Here is a 22,067-nt window from a genome sequence, read left to right as displayed (position 1 = left end):
CCAAAAACACTTTTTCCAGAGATTTATGGTCAATTTATTATTTTTGATACAACTATAATTTCTTCAATTGATAGTTATGGTTTTAAGATATTACCTTTTTCTCTTCAATTTCAATTTTTCAAGAACATCTGAAAAAGTTTCCCAAAAATAAATTAAATTACAACTTAATATAAATTTCAACTTCGAAACACCCTAGGGGTCACGACATACAAAAGGTGAATGGCTCCTTTAAAGGAAGACCCTTGCTCTTGTTGTTTCGTGGCATTTGCGTGCATTTTGGCCCCAGAATTCCACCGGCTCATTGTGTAGCTGTGTAAGTAGATGGTTGCATTAAGTTCAGAACCTCACAAGAAAGCTCTATCATCGTCCTTGCTTTTCCATGACCTCTGGACCAACAGCAGAACTAAATTGTTTGATGCCTATCTCTATAATTGAGGTACACACAAATGGTCTCTGTTTGATGTTTCTACAAGCCATCTCGTTCTTTCAAATTCCAACATTTGCGGGGGATGATATCCAGCATAAGCTCGGACCGAGACAAACATAATATGAATAAACAAAAGTGTATGGAATGGCAAAGCATTTTGTAAGCCGCTCAACCATAGAGGCATTGACATAACACATCAGAATGGACACCCATTTGTCATCATATGGTTAGGTTCCAGTGTTTTGTAAGAATCGGTATTTGCTGTTTCGATTCAACTTGTCATGTCTTATGTTTGATAGCTGGTTGAAAACTTTCAAATCGTTTGGAAATCAATTCGTCACTTTAAATTGCTCGAAGATGATCGGTTTGTCGGATCTGTTTGCACTGACACTGGAAATAAATCATGTTTAAAGGCAAGGTTGAATATCGAAACGAAGATTCCTAACTTTTACATACGAAACCCTACTACAGTTTTTTTTTATAGCAGTTTATGTGAATTTTCTAAAAAAATAATCCAAAAACACGGTGAGAAATTTTGAAAAATCAATCATTTTTTTTATCTTCCAATATTTTTGTTGTCTAGAGTCTAGACCATTGGTATCGGGCAGACCTGACCTGGTCAAAATTTCATAACTTTTGTTCAAATCAAATTAGAATCAGGATCAAAATCAGGATCAGTATCATGATCAGAATCAGCATCAGAATCATGATCAGAATAAGGATCAGAATCAGGATCAGAATCAGGATCAGAATCAGGATCAGAATCAGGATCAGAATCAGGATCAGAATCAGGATCAGAATCAGGATCAGAATCAGGATCAGAATCAGGATCAGAATCAGGATCAGAATCAGGATCAGAATCAGGATCAGAATCAGGATCAAAATAAGGATCCGAATCAGGATCAGAACCAACTTCAGAATCAGGATCAGGATCAGAATCAGAATTGGAATAAGTATCAAAAATAGAATGGCTAGTGAAGTAGACAATGTGCAACTCGAGACCCCATACACCCAACCTTCGGGTAGTGGTCATATCACCTCTTGTCTGCAACTCCGATTCTCTACCTCCCCGTGGTACTAGCTGGGGTGCGAGCAACCTTAGCGGAGATCGGGTACCCAACCCCGGTGGATGCTTTGGTCGCATGCAGAATGAGTTAGGGGGCTTCGCACGCGTCTGTTCTCCATGTTAGGGGCGGCGTGCGGAGTGCAACAACGTCCTGGTGGTGTTCGGGACCTAAAACAGCAACATCACGACGGTCCTCCTGCGAGATAGTGGGGTTAGCTGCGGGCCTTGCGAGCCTGTGACTACTAAAAAACATAAGCAACGAATAACGAACAACAAATTTTGGATGGAAATCGGCAAAGACCCACGCGACGAAAAGGGACTAGCGATTGGAAACTTGGAACATGGAACTGCCGATCTCTAAATTTTGTGGGCAGTACCCACGTGCTCTCCAACGAATTGAAGAGCCGCAAATTCGACATCGTAGCGCTGCAGGAGGTATGCTGGAAGGGCTCCACGGTACGAACGTATCCAGATGGTCGTGCCATCTACCAGAGCTGCGGCAACACACACGAGCTTGGAACAGCTTTTATAGTGATGGGAAAGATGCAAAAGCGCGTGATCGGGTGGTGGCCGATCAACTCACGAATGTGCCGGTTGAGAATCAAGGGCCGGTTCTTCAACATCAGCATCATCAACGTGCACAGCCCTCACCTCGGAAGTACCGGTGACGACAAAGACGAATTCTACGCGCAGCTGGAGCGTGAATACGACCGTTGCCCAAAACATGATATCAAGATCGTCATCGGGGATTTCAATGCTCAGGTCGGCCAGGAGGAGGAATTTAAACCGACAATTGGAAGGTTCAGCGCGCACCAGCTGACCAACGAAAACGGCCTCAGACTCATTGATTTCGCCGCCTCCAAACGAATGGCCGTACGTAGTACCTTTTTTCAGCACCGCCTCCCACACAAGTACACCTGGAGATCACCGTACCAAACTCAATCACAGATCGACCACGTTTTGATCGACAGCCGGCACTTCTCGGACATCATCGACGTCAGATCTTGTCGAGGCGCCAACATCGAGTCGGACCATTATCTGGTGATGGTGAAAATGCGCCCAAAACTCTCCGTAGTGAACAACACGCGAAACCGGCGCCCGCCTCGGTTAAATATCGCGCGACTGAAGCAACCTGAGGTCGCGGCAGACTACGCGCAATCGGTCGAAGCAGCGCTGCCGGCAGAGGGCGAGCTTGACGAAGCCCCTCTCGAGGACTGTTGGGATACCATCAAAACAGCCATCAACAGTGCTGCGGAGAACGTCATCGGTTATGTGGAGCGATCTCGACGGAACGACTGGTTCGACGAGGAGTGTAGGAGGGTGATGGACGAAGAGAATGCCGCGCGGGCGGCAGTAGTGCAAAGAGGCACCCGTCGAAATGTGGAAAATCACCGACAGCGGAAGAGGCAGCGAGTTCGACTTTTCCAGGAAAAAAAGCGCCGCCTGGAGGAGGAGGAGCTCGAGGAGCTGGAGCAGCTGTATCGTTCCCAAGAAACACGAAAGTTCTATCAGAAACTCAACGCATCCCGCAAAGGCTTCGTGCCGCAAGCCGAAATGTGCCGGGATAAGGACGGGGGTATCCTGACGGACAATCGTGAGGTGATCAAAAGGTGGAAGCAGCACTTCGATGAACACCTGAACGGCGCACATGCAGGAGATCAAGACGGTGGGGGAAGGTACATCGCCGGCGTAGCCAACGACGAAGAGGAGCCACTCCCAACGACGAGTGAAGTTAAGGAAGCCATTCGCCACCTGAATAGAAAGCAAGTCGTCTGGGAAGGATGGCATCGCAGCTGAACTCATCAAAATGGGCCCGGACAGGTTGGCCGATTGCCTACACCGGTTGATAATCCGGATCTGGGACATAGAACAGCTACCGGAGGAGTGGAAGGAAGGGGTAATATGCCCCATCTACAAGAAGGGCGACAAATTGGACTGTGAGAACTACCGAGCGATCACTGTCCTCAATGCCGCCTACAAAGTGTTGTCCCGAATCCTACTCCGCCGCCTCACGCCACAAGCAAACAGATTCGTGGGAAGTCATCAGGCCGGCTTCATGGAGGGACGGTCTACGACGGACCAGATATTCACATTACGGCAAATCCTCCAAAAATGCCGTGAACACCAAGTCCCTACGCATCATCTATTCATCGACTTCAAAGCCGCATACGACACGATCGACCGTAACGAGCTATGGAAAATCATGGACGAAAACGGCTTTTCCGGGAAGCTAATCAGACTGATCAAGGCGACGATGGATGGAACGCAGTGCTGTGTGCGGATTTCGGGTGAATTGTCGAGTTCATTCGAATCGCGCAGGGGGCTTCGACAAGGTGATGGTCTATCCTGCATGATGTTCAACGTGGCGCTAGAAGGTGTTATTCGACGAGCGGTGGGCGAAATGCGGGGCACGATTTTCAACAGATCCAGTCAACTTATCTGCTTTGCCGATGACATTGATATAGTCGGCAGATCATCTGCGGCGGTGGAGGAGATCTACCGCAAACTGAAACGCGAAGCAGGAAGGATTGGGTTGATGATTAATACGTCCAAGACGAAGTACATGCTGGCCTGCGGATCCGAGACCGACCGAACCCGCTTGTCCAGTAATAACAAGGTCACGATCGACGGCGACGAGCTGGAGATAGTCGAAGACTTTGTCTATCTCGGCTCACTGGTGACCGCAGACAATGACACCAGCCGTGAGATCCGGAGGCGAATTATCAGCGGAAGTCGTGCCTACTATGGACTCCACAAGCAACTGCGGTCGAGAAGACTTTGCCCTCGCACGAAGTGTAACCTGTATATGACGCTTATTAGACCGGTTGTTCTCTACGGGCACGAGACATGGATATTGCTCGAGGAGGACCTGCGTACACTCGGGGTATTCGAGCGACGAGTGTTAAGAACCATCTTTGGCGGCGTACAGGAGAACGGAGTGTGGAGGCGAAGGATGAACTACGAGCTCGCGCGACTCAACGGCGAACCCAGTATCCAGAAGGTGGTGAAAGCCGGCCGGATACGCTGGGCGGGACATGTTGCGAGAATGCCGGACGACTGTCCTGCAAAACAGGTGTTCGCTACGAATCCGGTAGGAACAAGACGAGCGGGGGCGCAACGAGCGAGGTGGTTAGACCAAGTGGAGCGTGATCTGGCGAACGTGGGGTGCCCGAGAAATTGGAGAACGGTTGCCATGGACCGAGTGAATTTTAGGAATTATGTTCGTCAAGTTATGTCGTGAGACGGAATACTATGTAAATAAAATAAAAAAATAAAATAAATCAAAAATAGAATCAGAATCAGGATCAGGATCAGAATCAGGATCAGAACCAGTATTGAAATCAATATTAGAATAAGGGTCAGAGTGAGGATCAGAATGAGGATCAGGACTAGAATCAAAATCAAAAACAAAAAATGAATCAGGATCACAATCATAATCAGGATCAAAATAAGGATCAGAACAAGATCAGAATCAGAGTCAGGATCAGGACTAGGATCAGAATCATGATTAGAATCAGGATCAGAATCAGGATCAGAATCAGAATCAGGATCAGAATCACAATTAGAATCATTATCAGAATCAGAATCAGAATGAGGATCAGAATCAGGATCAGAATCAAGATTAGAAGCAAGATCAGAATCAAGACTAGAAGCAGGATCAGAATCAGGATCGGAATCAGCATTAGAATCAGAATCAGAATCGTAATCAGGATCAGAATCAGGATCAGAATTAATATCAGAATCAAGTTCAGAATCTGTATCAGAATCAGGGTCAGAATCAGTATCAGAGTCAAGATTAGAAGCAGGATGAGAATCAGGATCGGAATCAGCATTAGAATCAAGATCAGAATCAAGATCAGAATCGGAATCAGCATCAGAATCAGGATCAGAATCACTATCAGAATCAGAATCAAAATGAGGATCCGATTCAGGATCAGAATCAAGATTAGAAGCAGGATCAGAATCAAGACTAGAAGCAGGATCAGAATCAGGATCGGAATCAGCATTAGAATTAAGATCAGAATCGTAATCAGGAACAGAATCAGGATCAGAATCCGGATCAGAATCAGGTTCAGAATCTGTATCAGAATCAGGATCAGAATCAGGATCAGGATCAGAATCAGAATCAGAATCAGGATCAGAATCAGGATCAGAATCAGTATCAGAATCAGGATCAGAATCAGTATCAGAGTCAAGATTAGAAGCAGGATGAGAATCAGGATCGGAATCAGCATTAGAATCAAGATCAGAATCAAGATCAGAATCGGAATCAGCATCAGAATCAGGATCAGAATCACTATCAGAATCATTATCAGAATCAGAATCAAAATGAGGATCCGAATCAGAATCAGAATCGAGATTAGAAGCAGGATCAGAATCAAGACTAGAAGCAGGATTAGAATCAGGATCGGAATCAGCATTAGAATCAAGATCAGAATCGTAATCAGGAACAGAATCAGGATCAGAATCCGGATCAGAATCAGGTTCAGAATCTGTATCAGAATCAGGATCAGAATCAGGATCAGAATCAGAATCAGAATCAGGATCAGAATCAGGATCAAAATAAGGATCAGCATCAGGATCAATAACAGCATCAGAATTAGAACATTTATATAGTATTTATTAGAATAAGAACAGTTTCAGGATATATGTATATCAGGATCATGTTCGAAATCAGGATGAAGATCAAGGCCAGGATCATTAATTAAGGATCGACCAGAATTAGGGATAGAATAAAAATCAGAGTTAATACAGGGTCATTATTTCGATCAAGATCAGAAACAAGATCAGAATGGAAATCTGTAGAAGATTTCAAATTATGTACTGATTCCGAATCAACAGTAGATTCTGAAAAAAGATCATCATCTTGATCAAGTATTAGATAAGGTTAGGATTGGGTCAAGATCAGTTTTCAGGGTCAGAATCAGAGCAAGTTTCAGGATCAGAATTTAAATCATGATTTTGATTGAAATCAGTATCAGAGCCATGATCAGGAAAACAATTAGGATTTATTTTCAGTTTAGCAATTAGTTCATGTGAATTATTTGAAGAAATTGTGGAAAAATTGTGGAGAAACCCCAACTTACATTTTTTACTGAAATTTTACATCACAAATATTGAAGATGTTTCAATTTCGTTAAATTCTTTTAATCTTGTAAAAGTGTCTTAAAATATTATATTCTTCACGCACAACTAAATTGTCTTTAATTGAGTTTTCAAAGTTTGCAGTTATGTATACATCATTTGATTTTATTTATTTTTTATTTATTTTAAATTTTAGAACAATTCTTATATCAAATTTCCTCTTAAACCATTTTAAAGTGTTTATAGAAATGTGAATATATTGGGTGAGTTTTTACTGTGATATCTATCAGTTGAATGTGCTCAGATGCATTTCATTGAAAACAAACGAAAAGAAAGATTTAACGAAAACTGACAAAAAAGTAAATCAGGCGTATCTAAAGCTTAGTTCTTTTAGAAATGGGACACTTTCATTTGCTAATAGCTCGTTAACTAGTTATTGGATATTAAAAATTTTGACAGCATTTTGTTGCCTGTAAAAAGTACTATTCGACCTATTTTTTTCAAAATTTAAAATTTACTCGTTTTTGAGATATGTACGATGCAAGAGAAAAAGAAAAAAATAATTTTGCACAGTTTCCTTTAAAATTCGTCATTATCAAATTGATAGCTGACAAAACCGTTGATTATTCAAAGAATTACTGAGTTTTTGTGGTGGATAAGTATGCAAACACTGTCAATAATGTCCACAAAGTTCAAATCAAGTATTGGAGTGAAGCACATGATCGGCAACAACGGTTAAGGGTCATCAAGGAAGTCAAGTCTCATACCAGCCTTTTTAATTTTCAATAAACGAAAAACTAAGGGTAGATCGCTGAAATGTCCAAAACAATTTTCTCCGATAAGCTGAAAGTGTTGCCTAGTGATGACTCATTGAAACCCAACCTCAAACAACCATTTTTTGATAGTTCCAAAGCTCTTAAGCTGTTAAACCGGTACAAAAAAAAAACGTTAAAAAATGTGATCAAAAATAATCAAATTTGTTCATTTCGAAACAACTGTATATTCACTGAAATGCTTCCAGTTTCTTTTAAAAGAGAAGTATTGGACCGAAAAGTATCAGAAATTGAAGAAGGAAGGTGAAGCCACCTAAAATATAGATTTTACGAAGTATAAGTTGAAGAAACTGATCAATACCATGACTGAGAAAAGTGTGCGCCGGCCAATGGGAGATACCAAAAATAAAGTAGAAATTTCCTTAACAAAAAACAGTAAATATTTTTTTTCAAATTTTTTCATGAAAGATCATAACATTACCTTCATTTTCTTCATAGAAACTATTTCGTTCAAACGAATAGTTTTTGAGATACAGGCATTCGTAACTGTCCCATTTCTAAAAGAACTAAGCTTTATGTTCTGCAAAAACACGTAAAAATTAAAAAAAAGTTCTTTAACAAAATTTGAAGTTTAATAATTCTATTTTACAAAATTTTGTATAAAATACACTGACGATCATTTTTATCGTCAAATTTGGCTGAAATCAAATTTAAAAAAATCTTAGTGGAACAGTTTTTAAGTTATGCTCCAATTATGAAATATGAAAAAGTACTTGTACTACTTAGTTTCAAATATTTTGGACTGCATAATATAAATTTAATCCGATTTTTTTTTTCAAATTTAAGCTTATTGATTTTACTACTGATCATTTAAACTTCAACTTTACTTAAAAGTAACAGAATTGTTGATATGAGTGAATTTATGATCGATTAAACGATGAACATACATTTTTTTGACAGAAAATTTTGTTTTATTAACGGTTTTTGACTGGCTGGTAACAATTGAAATAAATTATCGTCTGTGGACCCAAAATGGTAGTTTGAAACCAAACTTTCAAGTACAATCTTCGGCGTCTGATTTTACATTAAAAATATGGGTCGGTCAACAATGTTCACGACTTTTTCTAATTATGAAAACTAGTGTTATTAATAGCACTAGTTAACAGAATTTTTGAACTTAGTAAACCGAAGATCACTTAAAATGTGAAATTGGGCGCTGAATCCGAAAACGAAATTCAAAAAAGTCTTAGTGGAACAGTTTCTGAAATTTGCTATAAATATTAAATTTTGGAAAAAATAATAAATACTTGTACTCAAATTCAAATATCTCTGACTGCATAACATTGATTCAAAATCTCTGTTTCGCATATTAAAGGTGATCGACAGTGTTGTTGTCACTCCTTTATACTATTCAATTTTTATTCAAACGCCTTTTTTTGTGAAAATATTGTTTCAGCAATAGTTTTAGACTCGAAGGTAACATTTAAAAAATCTGTTTTTCTATCGGCCTTAAGTATCAATATCCAAACGAAGATTTCAAGTACTTTTTATCAAAATCGGTTAAAAATTGAAAAAAATATGGAAAAAACTTTAACGAACGTGTATAGTTTAGTATAGTATAGTATAGTATAGTATAGTATAGTATAGTATAGTATAGTATAGTATAGTATAGTATAGTATAGTATAGTATAGTATAGTATAGTATAGTTTAGTATAGTATAGGAAGAATTAAACGTGGTAAATCTCACTTGCTTTAAGACAACATTACTTATAAGCTTATCAGAAGGTCACATGCCGAATTTCAGAACGATCTGACCATGGAGAGGATTTGCCTCAGTCTCAAACTTGAAAAAGATTTTCAGATATTTTGCTCGGGAAGAATAAAAAAATACTGGTTTTTCATTAGTAACTTTTTTCTTCACAAGCCGATAGCTTTTAATGAATAATTTTCATTAAGTCTAGATTGAGACATACATTTTACTCGAAGACTCCAAAACGATTGAAAGTGAAACAAAAAAGTTATTGCGGTTAAAAGATTGTATTTTAGCCGAAAATTCTCGTATAAAAAGCAATGTGTAAAAAGTAATCATTGCGTTAGACGACAATTTTCGGCCAAAATACAATTTTTAAACCGCAATATAATTTTTGTTTTAAGACCAATCGGGTTGCAGTCTTCAAATGTAATATTTGGCAAAATTTAGGTTTTAGAAGAATTTCAAAGCAATCGACCAGTAAAGATTAAAGTTAGTAGGTAATGAAAAACTGGTATTTTTGTCCCTTCCGAGCAAAATACCTTAAAATCCTACTCACGTTTGAGACTCAAGCAACTTCTTCCCATGGTCAGATCTTTCTGAAATCTGGCATCTGACCTTTTTGTAAGCTATTGATTAATTTTGATATGGAAACAGTGAGATTTCTTCATCTTCTTATACTATGATGATACCTTGTTTCGATGAATTATTCAAAAATGCAATAATTACTGTTATGGTAGAGTAACCATAACTTCTTCAATTTTCAACCGATTTTGAAAAAAAAAGCACTTGAATTCTTAGTTTTGAGTTGATATTTAAGGTCAATAGAAAATCATTTTAAAAATTTTATCTTTGAGTTTCAAACATTCGCTTAAACAAAATGTTTTTCTTAAAAAAAAATGCTTTTTTATAATTTTTTTATATTATAAAGTCACTACTTTCTCCAATACTGTTGATCATGTGCCAAAATAAAGTACAAATGGTCAATATATAATTTGTTCATCTATAATATGCAAAAAAGGGATTTCGAATTACTGTTATATAGTCAGAGATATTTGATTTCGTGTACAAGTACTTTTTTATTTTTCCGAAATTTCATATTTGGAGCATTACTCAGAAACTGTTCAAATGAGATTTTTTTTTTAAATTTCGCTTTCGTACTCTGCGCCTGATTCCACATTTAATATAAAGGTCGTCGAATAAAATTCACGAAATTGTTTTTTAATTTTGTAAACTAGTGTTAAAAATTAAATGGTTGATTGCAGAAGTGCAATTGCTATTGTTGAAAAAATCATTAAAATTGTGCATGCAAAACAAGGTTTTCGTGCTGTTTTCTGATTAAGTTTTTTTTAAATTTTCATAAGGCTTAGGCCATAAACCTGTTTGAATAAGAAACATTCAGACCTTTTCAAATTTTTGATAACATTGATCGCTCAATTATTCAACTATTGAACACTCAAAAAATATTTTAACATATGTGTCAAATAATTTACATTCATTATTTTAAAGTTCATGATAATAAGTTAGGAATCCAGATGTTTTAACTAGTTTTCAAAGAATGCTTAAAGTTAATTCAGATTATTTACCTAATCAAATAAAAAACTCGAACTTCTCTTTGAAAATTTTAGGATTTTGCGTTCAAAATCGATTTTTAAGAAATTCAAAATTTATGTTAAACTTTTAGATACGATTTTTACACTGCTGCAGTGATTCAATAAAAACTTTAAATTCAAGTTATTTTCTTTCTTGTTTGTTTAAGAATAAAGCCTAGATTTTGTTCATATTTGCCCTTTTTTATTTTATTTTCTTCAAAAATCGTTCTAAATTGCCCAGCCGTGGAGATACTTGTGGTTGAAAGTATGGTATGCATTGGGACAAAGATCATCGTTGTTTTTAACAACTTTTTTTAAGATTTCTTGTTCAAATTCGACCTTTATCTTATTTGTTATCAAATAAGCCATTTCAAATTACTTGGTACATGTTTCGACATGTTTTGTCCCAGATTTCACAGGAGCCCAATATTTTTGGTGATAAACGTCCTAGAATCGACAAGTCATCCTTGTTGAAAAGAATCGCCTCAAAAAATCAGAGGCATTAAAATGGAAGAAATTAAAGGAAATTGAAATAATCGCTTTTATTTTTTTGTCATTCAAAATTCAATAGAATATTCAACCGTATATTCGGCCAAATATTCGTTTAGTCGAATAACTGAAAAGCACAATAAAAAATACTTATACCGGAAATAGAATTACAATATTCGATTTTTTTTTTAATATTTTGCTTTCCTTAATTTAAAACAAAAATCTCAAAAACAAGCTGTAGGAAATTTTGGAAAAAATTTTAGGAACACATGTCATGGACAACTTTAAGAATGGTTGAAAAGGTTGGTTTTAGTACCGGAGTGCTTCCAGTAGACAGTTCACCCTACCATTTATTGCCATTTTTGTAAGTACTCCAACAAACTTACTCATGAGTGGCGCTACTACGCATCGCTTCTTATCTTTCTTCGAGGGTTTTTGTCTCTTACGCATGAATTGGAATCGTTTTTCATTAATCTTAGCTCGACGGACGGCGGACAGGACGAAATATGTCATCAACTATTTAGCAACTAGATAGGTAGCATCAGTTGTTCTCAGAAAGAGGATTACAGCTTCTATAAGAAGGTGTGTGGGTGTGTGAGAGATGGATATCGTTAGAGTGGTTGCTTTTCGTCAAAAAGTTATGCAGCGAAGGTTAAGTACGATTTTTGCTCAAAACTGTCATTAATTTTCAAATTCATTTTATGTAAGATAAATATATTGTCTTTTTTTTTTAATGAAGAAACAATATGAGCTCAAGAAACCAAGAAAAATCTAGCGTGATTGTTTGAAAGCAAGCACTCTAATGAGCAGGGCTGACCGACAGTAGCACACCGGTTGTCCTGGGGGCCATCAACCGCAAAACCGGAAGCCGTAATCCTTAATGAAGGACTGGAGAGTGCCTATACATTGTCCCTCGGCTCGATTGTGGGTCCCACACAACAAAGTAACTGGGTGTTGTATAGTAATTCTCTGTCTCTGTCCATCTTCCTTTTTCCAACCCCGCAGGAACCTTTCCGTTCAGCAGATTCCCTTCGAGGCGGCCGGGCTGGCCGTTCTAATCTGCAACTCGGGCGTGAAACATGAACTGTCCTCCAGCCAGTACCCGATCCGGCGGAAGCAGTGCCAACAGGCGCTTCAGTTGATGGGACTCGGAAGCTACCGGGAGGCAACCGAGAAGCACCTGGACGGTTAGTATTATCTCATTCACATTCTCTCTCTCTCTCTCTCTAGCTCATTCAGGATTTGTTGGAGGCTCACTGCAAATGGTCATCCGGGTCCAGGAAGGAATTAAGTGTGCTATATTATATTATTTTAGGACGATTGGCTGTTGGCTTTGTGTGAGCAGCACAGCACAAGAGGATGGATTAAATTTGAATAGAAATTCACAAGTTAAGCCTCATTGTGGCATTTGACTTGGGAGGAGTGATACCTACAATTCATCAGAAGCAGATTGTTGATTTTTACTTCAAATGATTAAAATTCACCAAAGCCTTGCCTTGCCTTGCTGCTCTTTTAAATATATTTTTTGAAATATTTAGTTTATTTTTGGGTTATATATTTAGAACTGAAACCTGAGATATAAGATATGCGACTTGAGCACTAATGTCAAAGACCTGATACTTGATACTTGATAACTGAAACATGAGAACTTAGATATAAGACATATCTTGTGTGCTTCAGAGCGAGCGAGACCTGAGAATAAGACATGAAACGTATGACGTTAGAAGTGGGGCCAGAAAAGTGAGGAATGAGCCGTGAGTCGAAAGTAGTTTGACATGAATCATGAAAAGTAAGAAGTGGTTGGTGATACGTGGGACATGAGACGTTAGACGTGGGACATGAGATGTAAGATGTGAGGAGTGAGAAATGAGACGTGAGCAGAAAGAAGTGAAACATAACAAGAGAGAAGTGAAACGTAAGAAGCGAGAAAAGAAAGATAAACAATGAAAAGTGAAACGTCAGTCGTAAGACGTAAGACAAAAGAAATAAGAAGTGAATAGATTGAAATTAGACGTGACTCGTGAAAAGAAGACGTGAGACGTTAAACGTGCAACATGAGATGCTTATTGTAAAAATAATAGTGTAGAAACAGTCGACAAAATGCCGTGAATTAACCTTGTATGTACATTATCTGTTGGTTTGGGTTTTCTTATCCTTTCAATTTGGCTTTTCTCATCCTTTTAATGACAATTTAAAAAAAAATACAAATGCTCTTAAAAAACATACAATTTGAGAACCTCTCGCTGAAGAACGCCCATAGCAAGGTATGGAAAATATACATAGAAAAATTATCACTATAGTAGACGTTCCACTTAAGTATTGCTATCCAATTTCCGCCGGAGAGAAGCGTAAATTTTTTTCCTGAGTTTTGTTCAAGTTACCACGCCAGTTAACACATTAAAGAAGATCATGTTTTTGAGAAACGGATCCGTATTTGAAGTCACAAAATAAGGAGGTCAAATTCCATGTAAGTTTAGTTTTTTTTAGAAGTTTTGAACATATGTTATATAACATAGTAAGAATATGTTGCTTATTCTGCAAGCTTTTCGGTTAAGTTGGATGGTTCCAATTTTCAATTCTAGTCCGTTTTTTCATTCTAGACGCTTCGTTGCTAGATTTTCAGTTCAGTTATATTTTTTAAAGTTCCTTATACATAACATTTCCATTAACCTATATAATGTAGAAATAGTTGTCGATTTTTAGCTGACCTATCAGGATTGGCCATTTTTCCAGACCCTATTGCTCTTCAGTTTTTTTTGTTGTAGGTTTTGAGAACTATGAGAAAAACTATACGTACACTGATGATTGGTATTTAATTCGCCTTATTTTAATCTATTATTTCAAAAATACCAGTAGTTTGAAATTTTTCGTCTTAATCCAAACGAGAGACAGAATTTTTGCTGATTTTCAAATAAAATTTTGTGACCGATTAGAAATATTTATTGTTAGAAAAAATGCGAATATTTAGTTCTCACGCATTTCAAATGTAATTAAAATATCAATCAATCAATCAATCGAAAACGTACACTGAAGAAGGTAGTAAGTTGCTATCGAAATACTGGTATATGAACTTATCATTTACCGTGGTTGAATTAAAAGGAATCTTTCGATTGCTTTGATTCAGTTGAATCATTCAACCAAGTAGGCTCATACCACAACAGAATTCCAATATATTAAACTTAATCGGCGGGCTTGTGATATAGCTCAGTTGGCAAGTCTGTTGTCTCCTGAGCCGATGTCCGCGAGTTCGAGCCCAAGAGTAAACATCGAACACGTGTACCGGATAGTTTCTCAATAACGATTCGCCAACTGTTACGTTGATAAAGTCGCAAATGCCATAAAGATGGTAAAACGACTATAATCGAAACAAAAAAAAATTAAACTTAATTAAAAAATTCTGCTTACAACTTAGCCGAAGACTGCAAAAAGCGCTAGAAATAGCGAAAAAAAGTTATAAAAATATCAGTTTATCAAAAAAGCTATTCATTTAAGAGTATTGAAATGTTCTGATATTATGATTTTCGTTACATTTTCTTTTATTTGCAAAAAAACTTAAGGTTACCAGACATTGAGATTCTCCAGAAAAACTATCTACATCTTTGATGTCTTGTACAAAGTTGTTGTTTATCTCGACAAAATATACAACTTAGCTGAACATGTGAAATTTTTACAATTTCATCATAAGGAGATACAATAAATTAAAAAAAAATGACCTCATAAATCGTTTTTTTTTAATCTGGAAAGTTGAAGGCAAAACAAAATGATTTGCAGTCTTGGACTCAACGTTTAATCAAGGCGAGATCTCCAGTGTAATTTTTTTTATCCATTTTCATCAAGTTTTGCATTATTAGACTATGTGGATTATACATAGATATATTTGGTATTTATACAAGAAATTTATAACCCAAAATCTTTTTGAAAGTACTTGGTGACTTTTCACTGTAGAAATTTTTTTTTTGGTTAGGAAGTTGACAACTCACGTGACGTGACGACGGAACGAAAAACATGTTTTCAAAAGTTCTAGCGTCGCACAGTGGTCCAATTCTCAAAAAACCTGGCAAAAGTCTGTTTTCAACTTGTTTTGCTCTGAAACCTTTAAAAATTGTTCAATAATCATAATTTCACTAAAAATAACATATTACTTTTTTTTGTAGAGAAATGAATCCAACTTAGATGAAATTTCAGGGACTAGATAAGAGAAAATCGATGTTGAAAAACATGCGAAAAAAAATTCGCCTTGTCTCCCGGTGAGACTTGAACCCACATCTTGCGCCTCTCCGGGGCCCATGTATTAACATTCTACTACAGGAGACCAACCTGGCGTATGAATATTATACTGGTTGAGTGTCGATGTCTATCGGAATGAAGGGAATAGTTCTCCCATATGATCATAATCGTTTTTCTTGGTCTATTTCTATTCCCATCATTTCATCTTACGGTAGTTGGAATCAAGTTTGGACATTTTTAAGCACGGCAAGATTTGCACCTGTAGTAGAATGTTAATACATGGGCCCCGGAGAGGCGCAAGATGTGGGTTCAAGTCTCACCGGGAGAAAAGGCGAATTTTTTTCGCATGTTTTTCAACATCGATTTTCTCTTATCTAGTCCCTGAAATTTCATCTAAGTTGGATTCATTTCTCTACAAAAAAAGTTTCGCTGACTGAATGTTTGAGTCAAGACCCATCTCTGGGTCGCAATTTAAAAATAACATATTACTTTCATATTTTCGTTGAAATTTCTTTTATTTTGTTGTTTTCAAAAACTCATCAAATAAATTCTTGTATTTAAATTTTCCAACAGATTGCTGCAAAACCTCTTACATCCTAGAAAGGTTCATTAAATCCAAAATTATCTCAAAATGACAGTACATATGAAATTAAATTAAATTGTTTGACATAAAAACGCTTTTGTGCTGATAACTTTTTTAGTTTTTCGTTAATTAACGTATCAATATAGAATTTTTATGATCGATGAGAATAATTTAACAATTTCCCCAATACTGATCAAATTTCTAAATTAAAGTTTGTAGGCTTTTTTCTTAAATGATAATTTATTCTATCAATGGTTGTTTGAACTCAAAATACTTAGTTTACATTTCAAACGGAAAAACCAACTTTGTGCTTCATATTTTCTAATTTTTTTAATTTAACCTAAAGTTTCCATATTTGATTTTATTTTATGTTTCATATCTTTAAAATAATTCCATAAAAGACTCTTATTATTTTTCAAGTTTCAATTGGTTCTCATGAATTTTGACCAGCAAAAAAGGTTCTTTGTTTTAATCAATAATCTGAAGAATATTTGAGAAACTGTAACTTAATTATGTATTGGGTGATATTCCTAATTGATAAAATAACACAGGAATTAATACTTACAATGCTTCAAAATATGAAAATGATGTTTTATGAATGGAATTTTGAGAAAACTCAACCTAGAGATCCAAATAAGTATCAATTTAGTTCGTGATCCCGGACGTTATTTGCTCAGAAGTCAAATGTGAAGAAAAATGTGGCTCAACTCTTCGAAATCGTTTTCCAAAAATGGCCAAACAAAGCAGCCTAATTTGCTTTATTGTGTAGTTTTGAAATGTGGGAATCTATGCAAAGAAAAATTAGGGTGGAGTGATGTGGAATTTTTTCAACCTCTAGTTGAAGTTTTCGTTTTTTTGCTACTAGATTCCATATAAAAATTTCCATTTCATTCCAAAACACAAATTTTTATTAGAAAAGGTTAAAATATGCCAAACAAAAATATAAAAATAATTGCAAAGCAAAATATATTCGCGATTTGGATATCTCTTCGTTTTTCAATGTAAGCAATTCTTTTCGAAATTTTCAACAAATAATCAAACTTTTTCTTGGCATTTCTGTAAGAACTCCCAAACGGGTATGACTATAATTTTCATGGTTTTATGTAGCCTGAAAAGTCGGATGAAGAAATATTTGGATAGATGATTATAAGGCTTGTAATATAGCTCAGTTGGCAAGTCAGTTGCTTTCTGAGCCGATGTCCGTGAGTTCGAGCCCAAGAGTAAACATCGATCACAGTTGTACCGGATAAGTCCGCCAACTTCATCGTTGATATAAGTCGCGAATGACATAAAGATGTTAAAACTACTATAATCGAATAAAAAAAAAATGGATAGATGATTATGAGCACTTCAAAATTCGACTTTCTGCCAGCTTTTCCGGGTTTTGGACCAGTATGCGTCGTCAAATCACGTCTTTATCCAAGTTTTTCCATAACTGTTTGATTATTTTTTTTTTTTCATTAAAACAGAATTAGAGACGTTTGTTAAAAATCTCTTAAAATAAGGAAGACGAGAAAATTTGAATTCTGCAGGTTTTTTGGAAAATCTATTTTCTCGCTCGTCGTCACTTCACGTTTGTTGTTCTTGAATAGTTTAGAAATAGTCTTTAAAAATATGTATAGTTTGTTGGGATTCTGCGATTTAAAAATGAGAAAATTGACAAATTATGCAAAAAAGGATTGTCAAAAAGTCTTCACGTAACGCTGGAATGTGTCTAATGATCAATGAGGCGGCTAAAACTTTGGATCGATTGGTGTAGTTACGTTTATGATCCACCACTTACCTATTCATTAATATTTGATGAAATCGAGCTAAAGTAAGAAAAATTTATGCACCAAACTGGTCATGTCATAAACCAGATAAGAGCGCGTGGTTAAGCTGGTGTCGGAGGCTTCAGACAAGATTTACACTTTTGAAAAAAGCATGGATTTGTTCGATCGCAACAAGCTGTGATTTGTAGATATAGCATGGATCACGCAAAATCTGGACGCATTAAAAAGGGTCTATCTCGGAGCTATGTAAACGGAATAAAAATGTTTTGTAATCAAAATGTAAGGTTTTTATTGCACTTCTAAGGGAAAATTCGAAAAAAATTGATTCGAAGTTGTTTTGATGAAATTTCGAACTTTTCATCTAGAACCACTCATCATAGTTTGGACACCCTATTCAGTGGCCATTTTGTTCCACAATCTCTTCATCTCTGTTGCATTCCGAGTCGTCCTACCATTCTTCTTCATCTTCTGCTTGACAATTGCCCAAAATTTTTCGATAGGAATTGAGGGCAGTTGGGTGGGTTGATGTCCTTTTCGACAAAATCCCAACGACAAAATTGAACTTGGCGGGGACATCACCCCGATCAGTAGCTTTGAAAAATTTTTGGCCAGGAAGCCGCCCAAAATCAGATTTCACGATATTTGAACCAGACCACGTCGGGTTTTTGACGGGGGTGTCCGAAATTAATTTTCGCCTCGCGGCTTCCATTACGTGTAACTTTATTGGAACAAAACGAATCGTTATGAAATGTTCAGCACTGATAGCAAAAACATTTCCGAATAAAGTACTGTCAAAGCATTCCAGATCCGTTGAATAGGAGCGCTATGATATAATAAACAGTGCGTCCAGATTTTGGATGATCCAAATGTTAGTTCAAATTGGTTCTTCTTCTGGTTGTCAATTCTCTCTGATTTAAGTTTAACTTTTACAAAATCATGCCAACTGGTAACTCTGAACTTCTGATAACCCCTCACTTTTTTGCAAATTGTTAAAAACCTAATAAAGATCATTTATTCAGAATATTTCAATGCTCTGAAATCAATAACTTTCTTGCTAATTTATTATTTTCGAAAATTAGACAAAAAATCTGTCAGTTTTGCTAGTTTATTTTCATGAGAAATAGAAGGCTCTTTTGGGGTGATACAACAATTTTCTCGCCACTCCTACCGTTTCACAGTCTTCGATATTGCAAGAGAATTTTTCAGTAAGCTTACTATGTATATTGGAATTTCATTAACTTTGCAAGAGGGCAAAAAATTTGAGAAAAATCGAAAATGTGTCATTCTCCGAACTAATTTACGCGTTTTTTTAAACAAAATTTCAAATCAAAACCCGATAATCTCAATCTCCTTTCAGAAATCTGCAAAAATTTTGTCGTTCATTGCATTCAGAAAAAAAACTTTTCAAACTACTGGGTTTTAGAATTAAAAAAAAAAAAAGTTTCAATTCGACACACCCTACAATGTCCTAGCACTATTATAACAAATAACAACAAAAAACTACTCCAGTTGGGTTTGTCAGAGGTTCAGTAGTTGGTATTTCATTGGAACATTTTTAAGGACATGTAGATTACAACTTAATTGTAACGCTATTTTCTGTTAAAAGGGCGCTACGAAAGTTGACAACACAGAGGTTCTTTTTTTTTAGAATATGAATAACGAAATAAGGTGAAAAAAAGTCGTTGCTGTTCGTTTCAATAATAGCTGGTCAAAAACCATGTTTATTTAAGATCTGGGCATGTTCATGACATTTACAGGCATCCATGCGAAAGATTTCAAATATTTTACTATGCTCAATTTTTTCTGTTAGCTGGTCGTTGGATAGTCTTATCTTCAATTTAAGTAGAATATCAATTTGACATTAAAGCTTAGTTCTTTTAGAAATTGGACACTTTCTTTTGCTGATATCTTATTTACTAGCAATCGGAAATTCAAAATCTTTGCATTTTGCTGCCTGTAACAACTACTATCAGACCTATTTTTCTCAAAATTTTAAATTCACGCGTTTCTAAGATATTTAAGATGCAAGTGAAAAAGAAAAAAAAAAATTTGGCACAGTTTCCTTCAAAATCCATCATTTTTCAATTGATAGCTGACAAAATCGTTGATTATTCTAAGAATTACTGTGTATGAGTGGTGGAAAAGTATGCAAACACTTTCAAAAATGTCCTCAAAGTTCAAATCAAGCGTTGGAGTGAAGCACATGAGAGGTAACTACGGTTAACGGTCATCAGGGAAGCCAAGTCTCATACCAGTATTTTAAATTTTAAATAAGCGGAAAACTAAATGTAGATCACTGAAATGTAAAAAAAAAAATTACTCCAATAACCCCAAAGTGTTGCCTAGTTCTGAGTAATTCAAAACTAAACTCAAACAACAAGTTTTTGCTAGTTCCAGAGCTCGTAAACTGTATAGTCGGTACTGAGGTAATGAGACAGGTGATTTCTAATGGACGACAAAACTTATGAAAAACCTTGTTCAATCAAATTCCAGCATTTGAATCCTATACCATGTCTGATCGTGGCAAGGTCCCTTGCATATTGAAGTAAATATTTGCTGGTTGTTTTGTATAAAATATAATTATTTGCCAAGATTCTGCTCGTGTGGAAAAAAATCAACAATTTTCAAAACGAAAACTTTGGTATTCACTGTTTTTTAAAAGCCTAAAAAGAGTTATTTTGTATGTACCCTTTGCAACCTACGATCTATACCAACCAATTATACTTAAAGGTCAATCTCTTAATGGTTTTACTTCGTTATTGTCAGATTTTGCCAGCAGAAATTCCTTGTAACACGCTTTAAAGTCTCTCAAATTATCAAGTTTTGTTAATTTGCAAACAGCTGTATCTACTAAATTGCCCTCAGCTTCTTTTAAAAGAGGAGTATTGGACCGAAAAGTAGCAGAAATTGAAGGAAGAGGATGCAGCAACCTAAAATACAGATAAAACGAAGTAAAAGTTGAAAAAACTGATCAATATCATGACTGAAAAAGTGTACGCCGACCGATGGGAGATACCAAGAACAAAGTAGAAATATTTCTTACAAAATACGATAAATATTTTTTTTTAATTTTTTCATGAATTATCATTAGATTACCTGCATTTCCTCCATAGAAAGTATTTTGATCAAACTAATGGTTTTTGAGATACACGCATTCTTAACTGTCCCATTTCTAAATGTACTAAACTTTAGTTATTGAATTGACTCGCCAATTTTTTCAGCGGCTCGTTTTGAGTTTAAAAAAATCGCTAAGAATGCATCAAAATTTCAATCAGATTTTATTTACATAACTTTTACTATTCCATTTCAAATCAGTTGAGGAGAGCTACAATTACTACCCGCTAACATAAAATCGTTGTAGAAATGATATTTTAAGTCGTTTGAACTGAGATTTTACGTCGCTTTCGTTGAAATGTTTATTCTGAGTGATCTACCATCATTCATTAACGTCACTTCTTGTGCAAAACCTTTTGAATGGAGCGTATGCTTACTTTTTTTTTCTCTAAAATGTAGTTAAAAAAAAGTCTCAAATATGTTGATAGGTTTCAGACGATTTTACCTTTCATCGATTTGTACTCTTTTAAAATGCTTCAGTATGGCTTAAATTCACACTCGATCGCGTCTCTTCCTTCCTTCCCTTGAGCGGTTCATAAAATAACTGAATTTTTTGACGTCTTCTTAAGTGTATAGAGCTTTAGCGCGACAAATTTTAACTAACGAGATTGAAATCGTAATCGAATTGTGTGAATCTAGTCATAATAGCTATATCGTCTGCATTTTTGTAACTTTACATTATTTTGGCAAGAGTAATGCGATCATTCCATTTTTGGTACAAGCCTTAAATTTGAATAACTAAGTTGTTTCTGTGATATACCTTGTGAAATATTTGCTGGTTATCCGATTGATTCTCTCTGACTTGATGAAGGCGAGCAAACATGCTTTTAGGTTTAAGTGTTTAAAATTGACAAATTTTAATTGAATTGATCCTTTAACTTTTGACATTTTTTTTGGAGAGAGACCACTGCGACCAGTTGTTTGTTTTTTTTTTATACATTATCCCACGATGTTTATTTTAAACATATGCTTACAGATACACTGCCACTATAAATAAGTGCTAAATGAACACTAGTTGAGCAAATGATAAGCGCACACATATGTATGTTAGATGCTAAGTGCAACCTTAAAGCATTACTGGTAACGATATTTTTAATAATTTTGCTCTAAAATCGGAATGAAAATAAATCTTTTGAAAAAAACCTATCTTGAAAATTTTTGGTTGAAAGAATTTCAAAATAAATAACT

General features: G+C 35.9%; 1 protein-coding gene across 2 annotated transcripts in view; it reads left to right on the top strand.

Annotated features, from left to right (window-relative positions):
• LOC129751182 (galactokinase-like) overlaps nt 1-22,067 on the top strand; it is a 150,756-nt gene that overhangs the window by 119,934 nt on the left and 8,755 nt on the right. For both annotated transcript variants that reach the window (XM_055746535.1, XM_055746534.1), the window contains one exon: nt 12,189-12,370. In XM_055746535.1, coding sequence (XP_055602510.1) covers nt 12,189-12,370 — 182 coding nt within the window. The remainder of the gene's footprint in view (nt 1-12,188; nt 12,371-22,067) is intronic.

The sequence above is a fragment of the Uranotaenia lowii genome, chromosome 3, assembly GCF_029784155.1.
Source record: "Uranotaenia lowii strain MFRU-FL chromosome 3, ASM2978415v1, whole genome shotgun sequence".
Lineage (NCBI taxonomy): Eukaryota > Metazoa > Arthropoda > Insecta > Diptera > Culicidae > Uranotaenia > Uranotaenia lowii.
The sequence above is the reverse complement of the archived record's forward strand: the minus strand, read 5'-3'. Positions and strand labels throughout refer to the sequence as shown.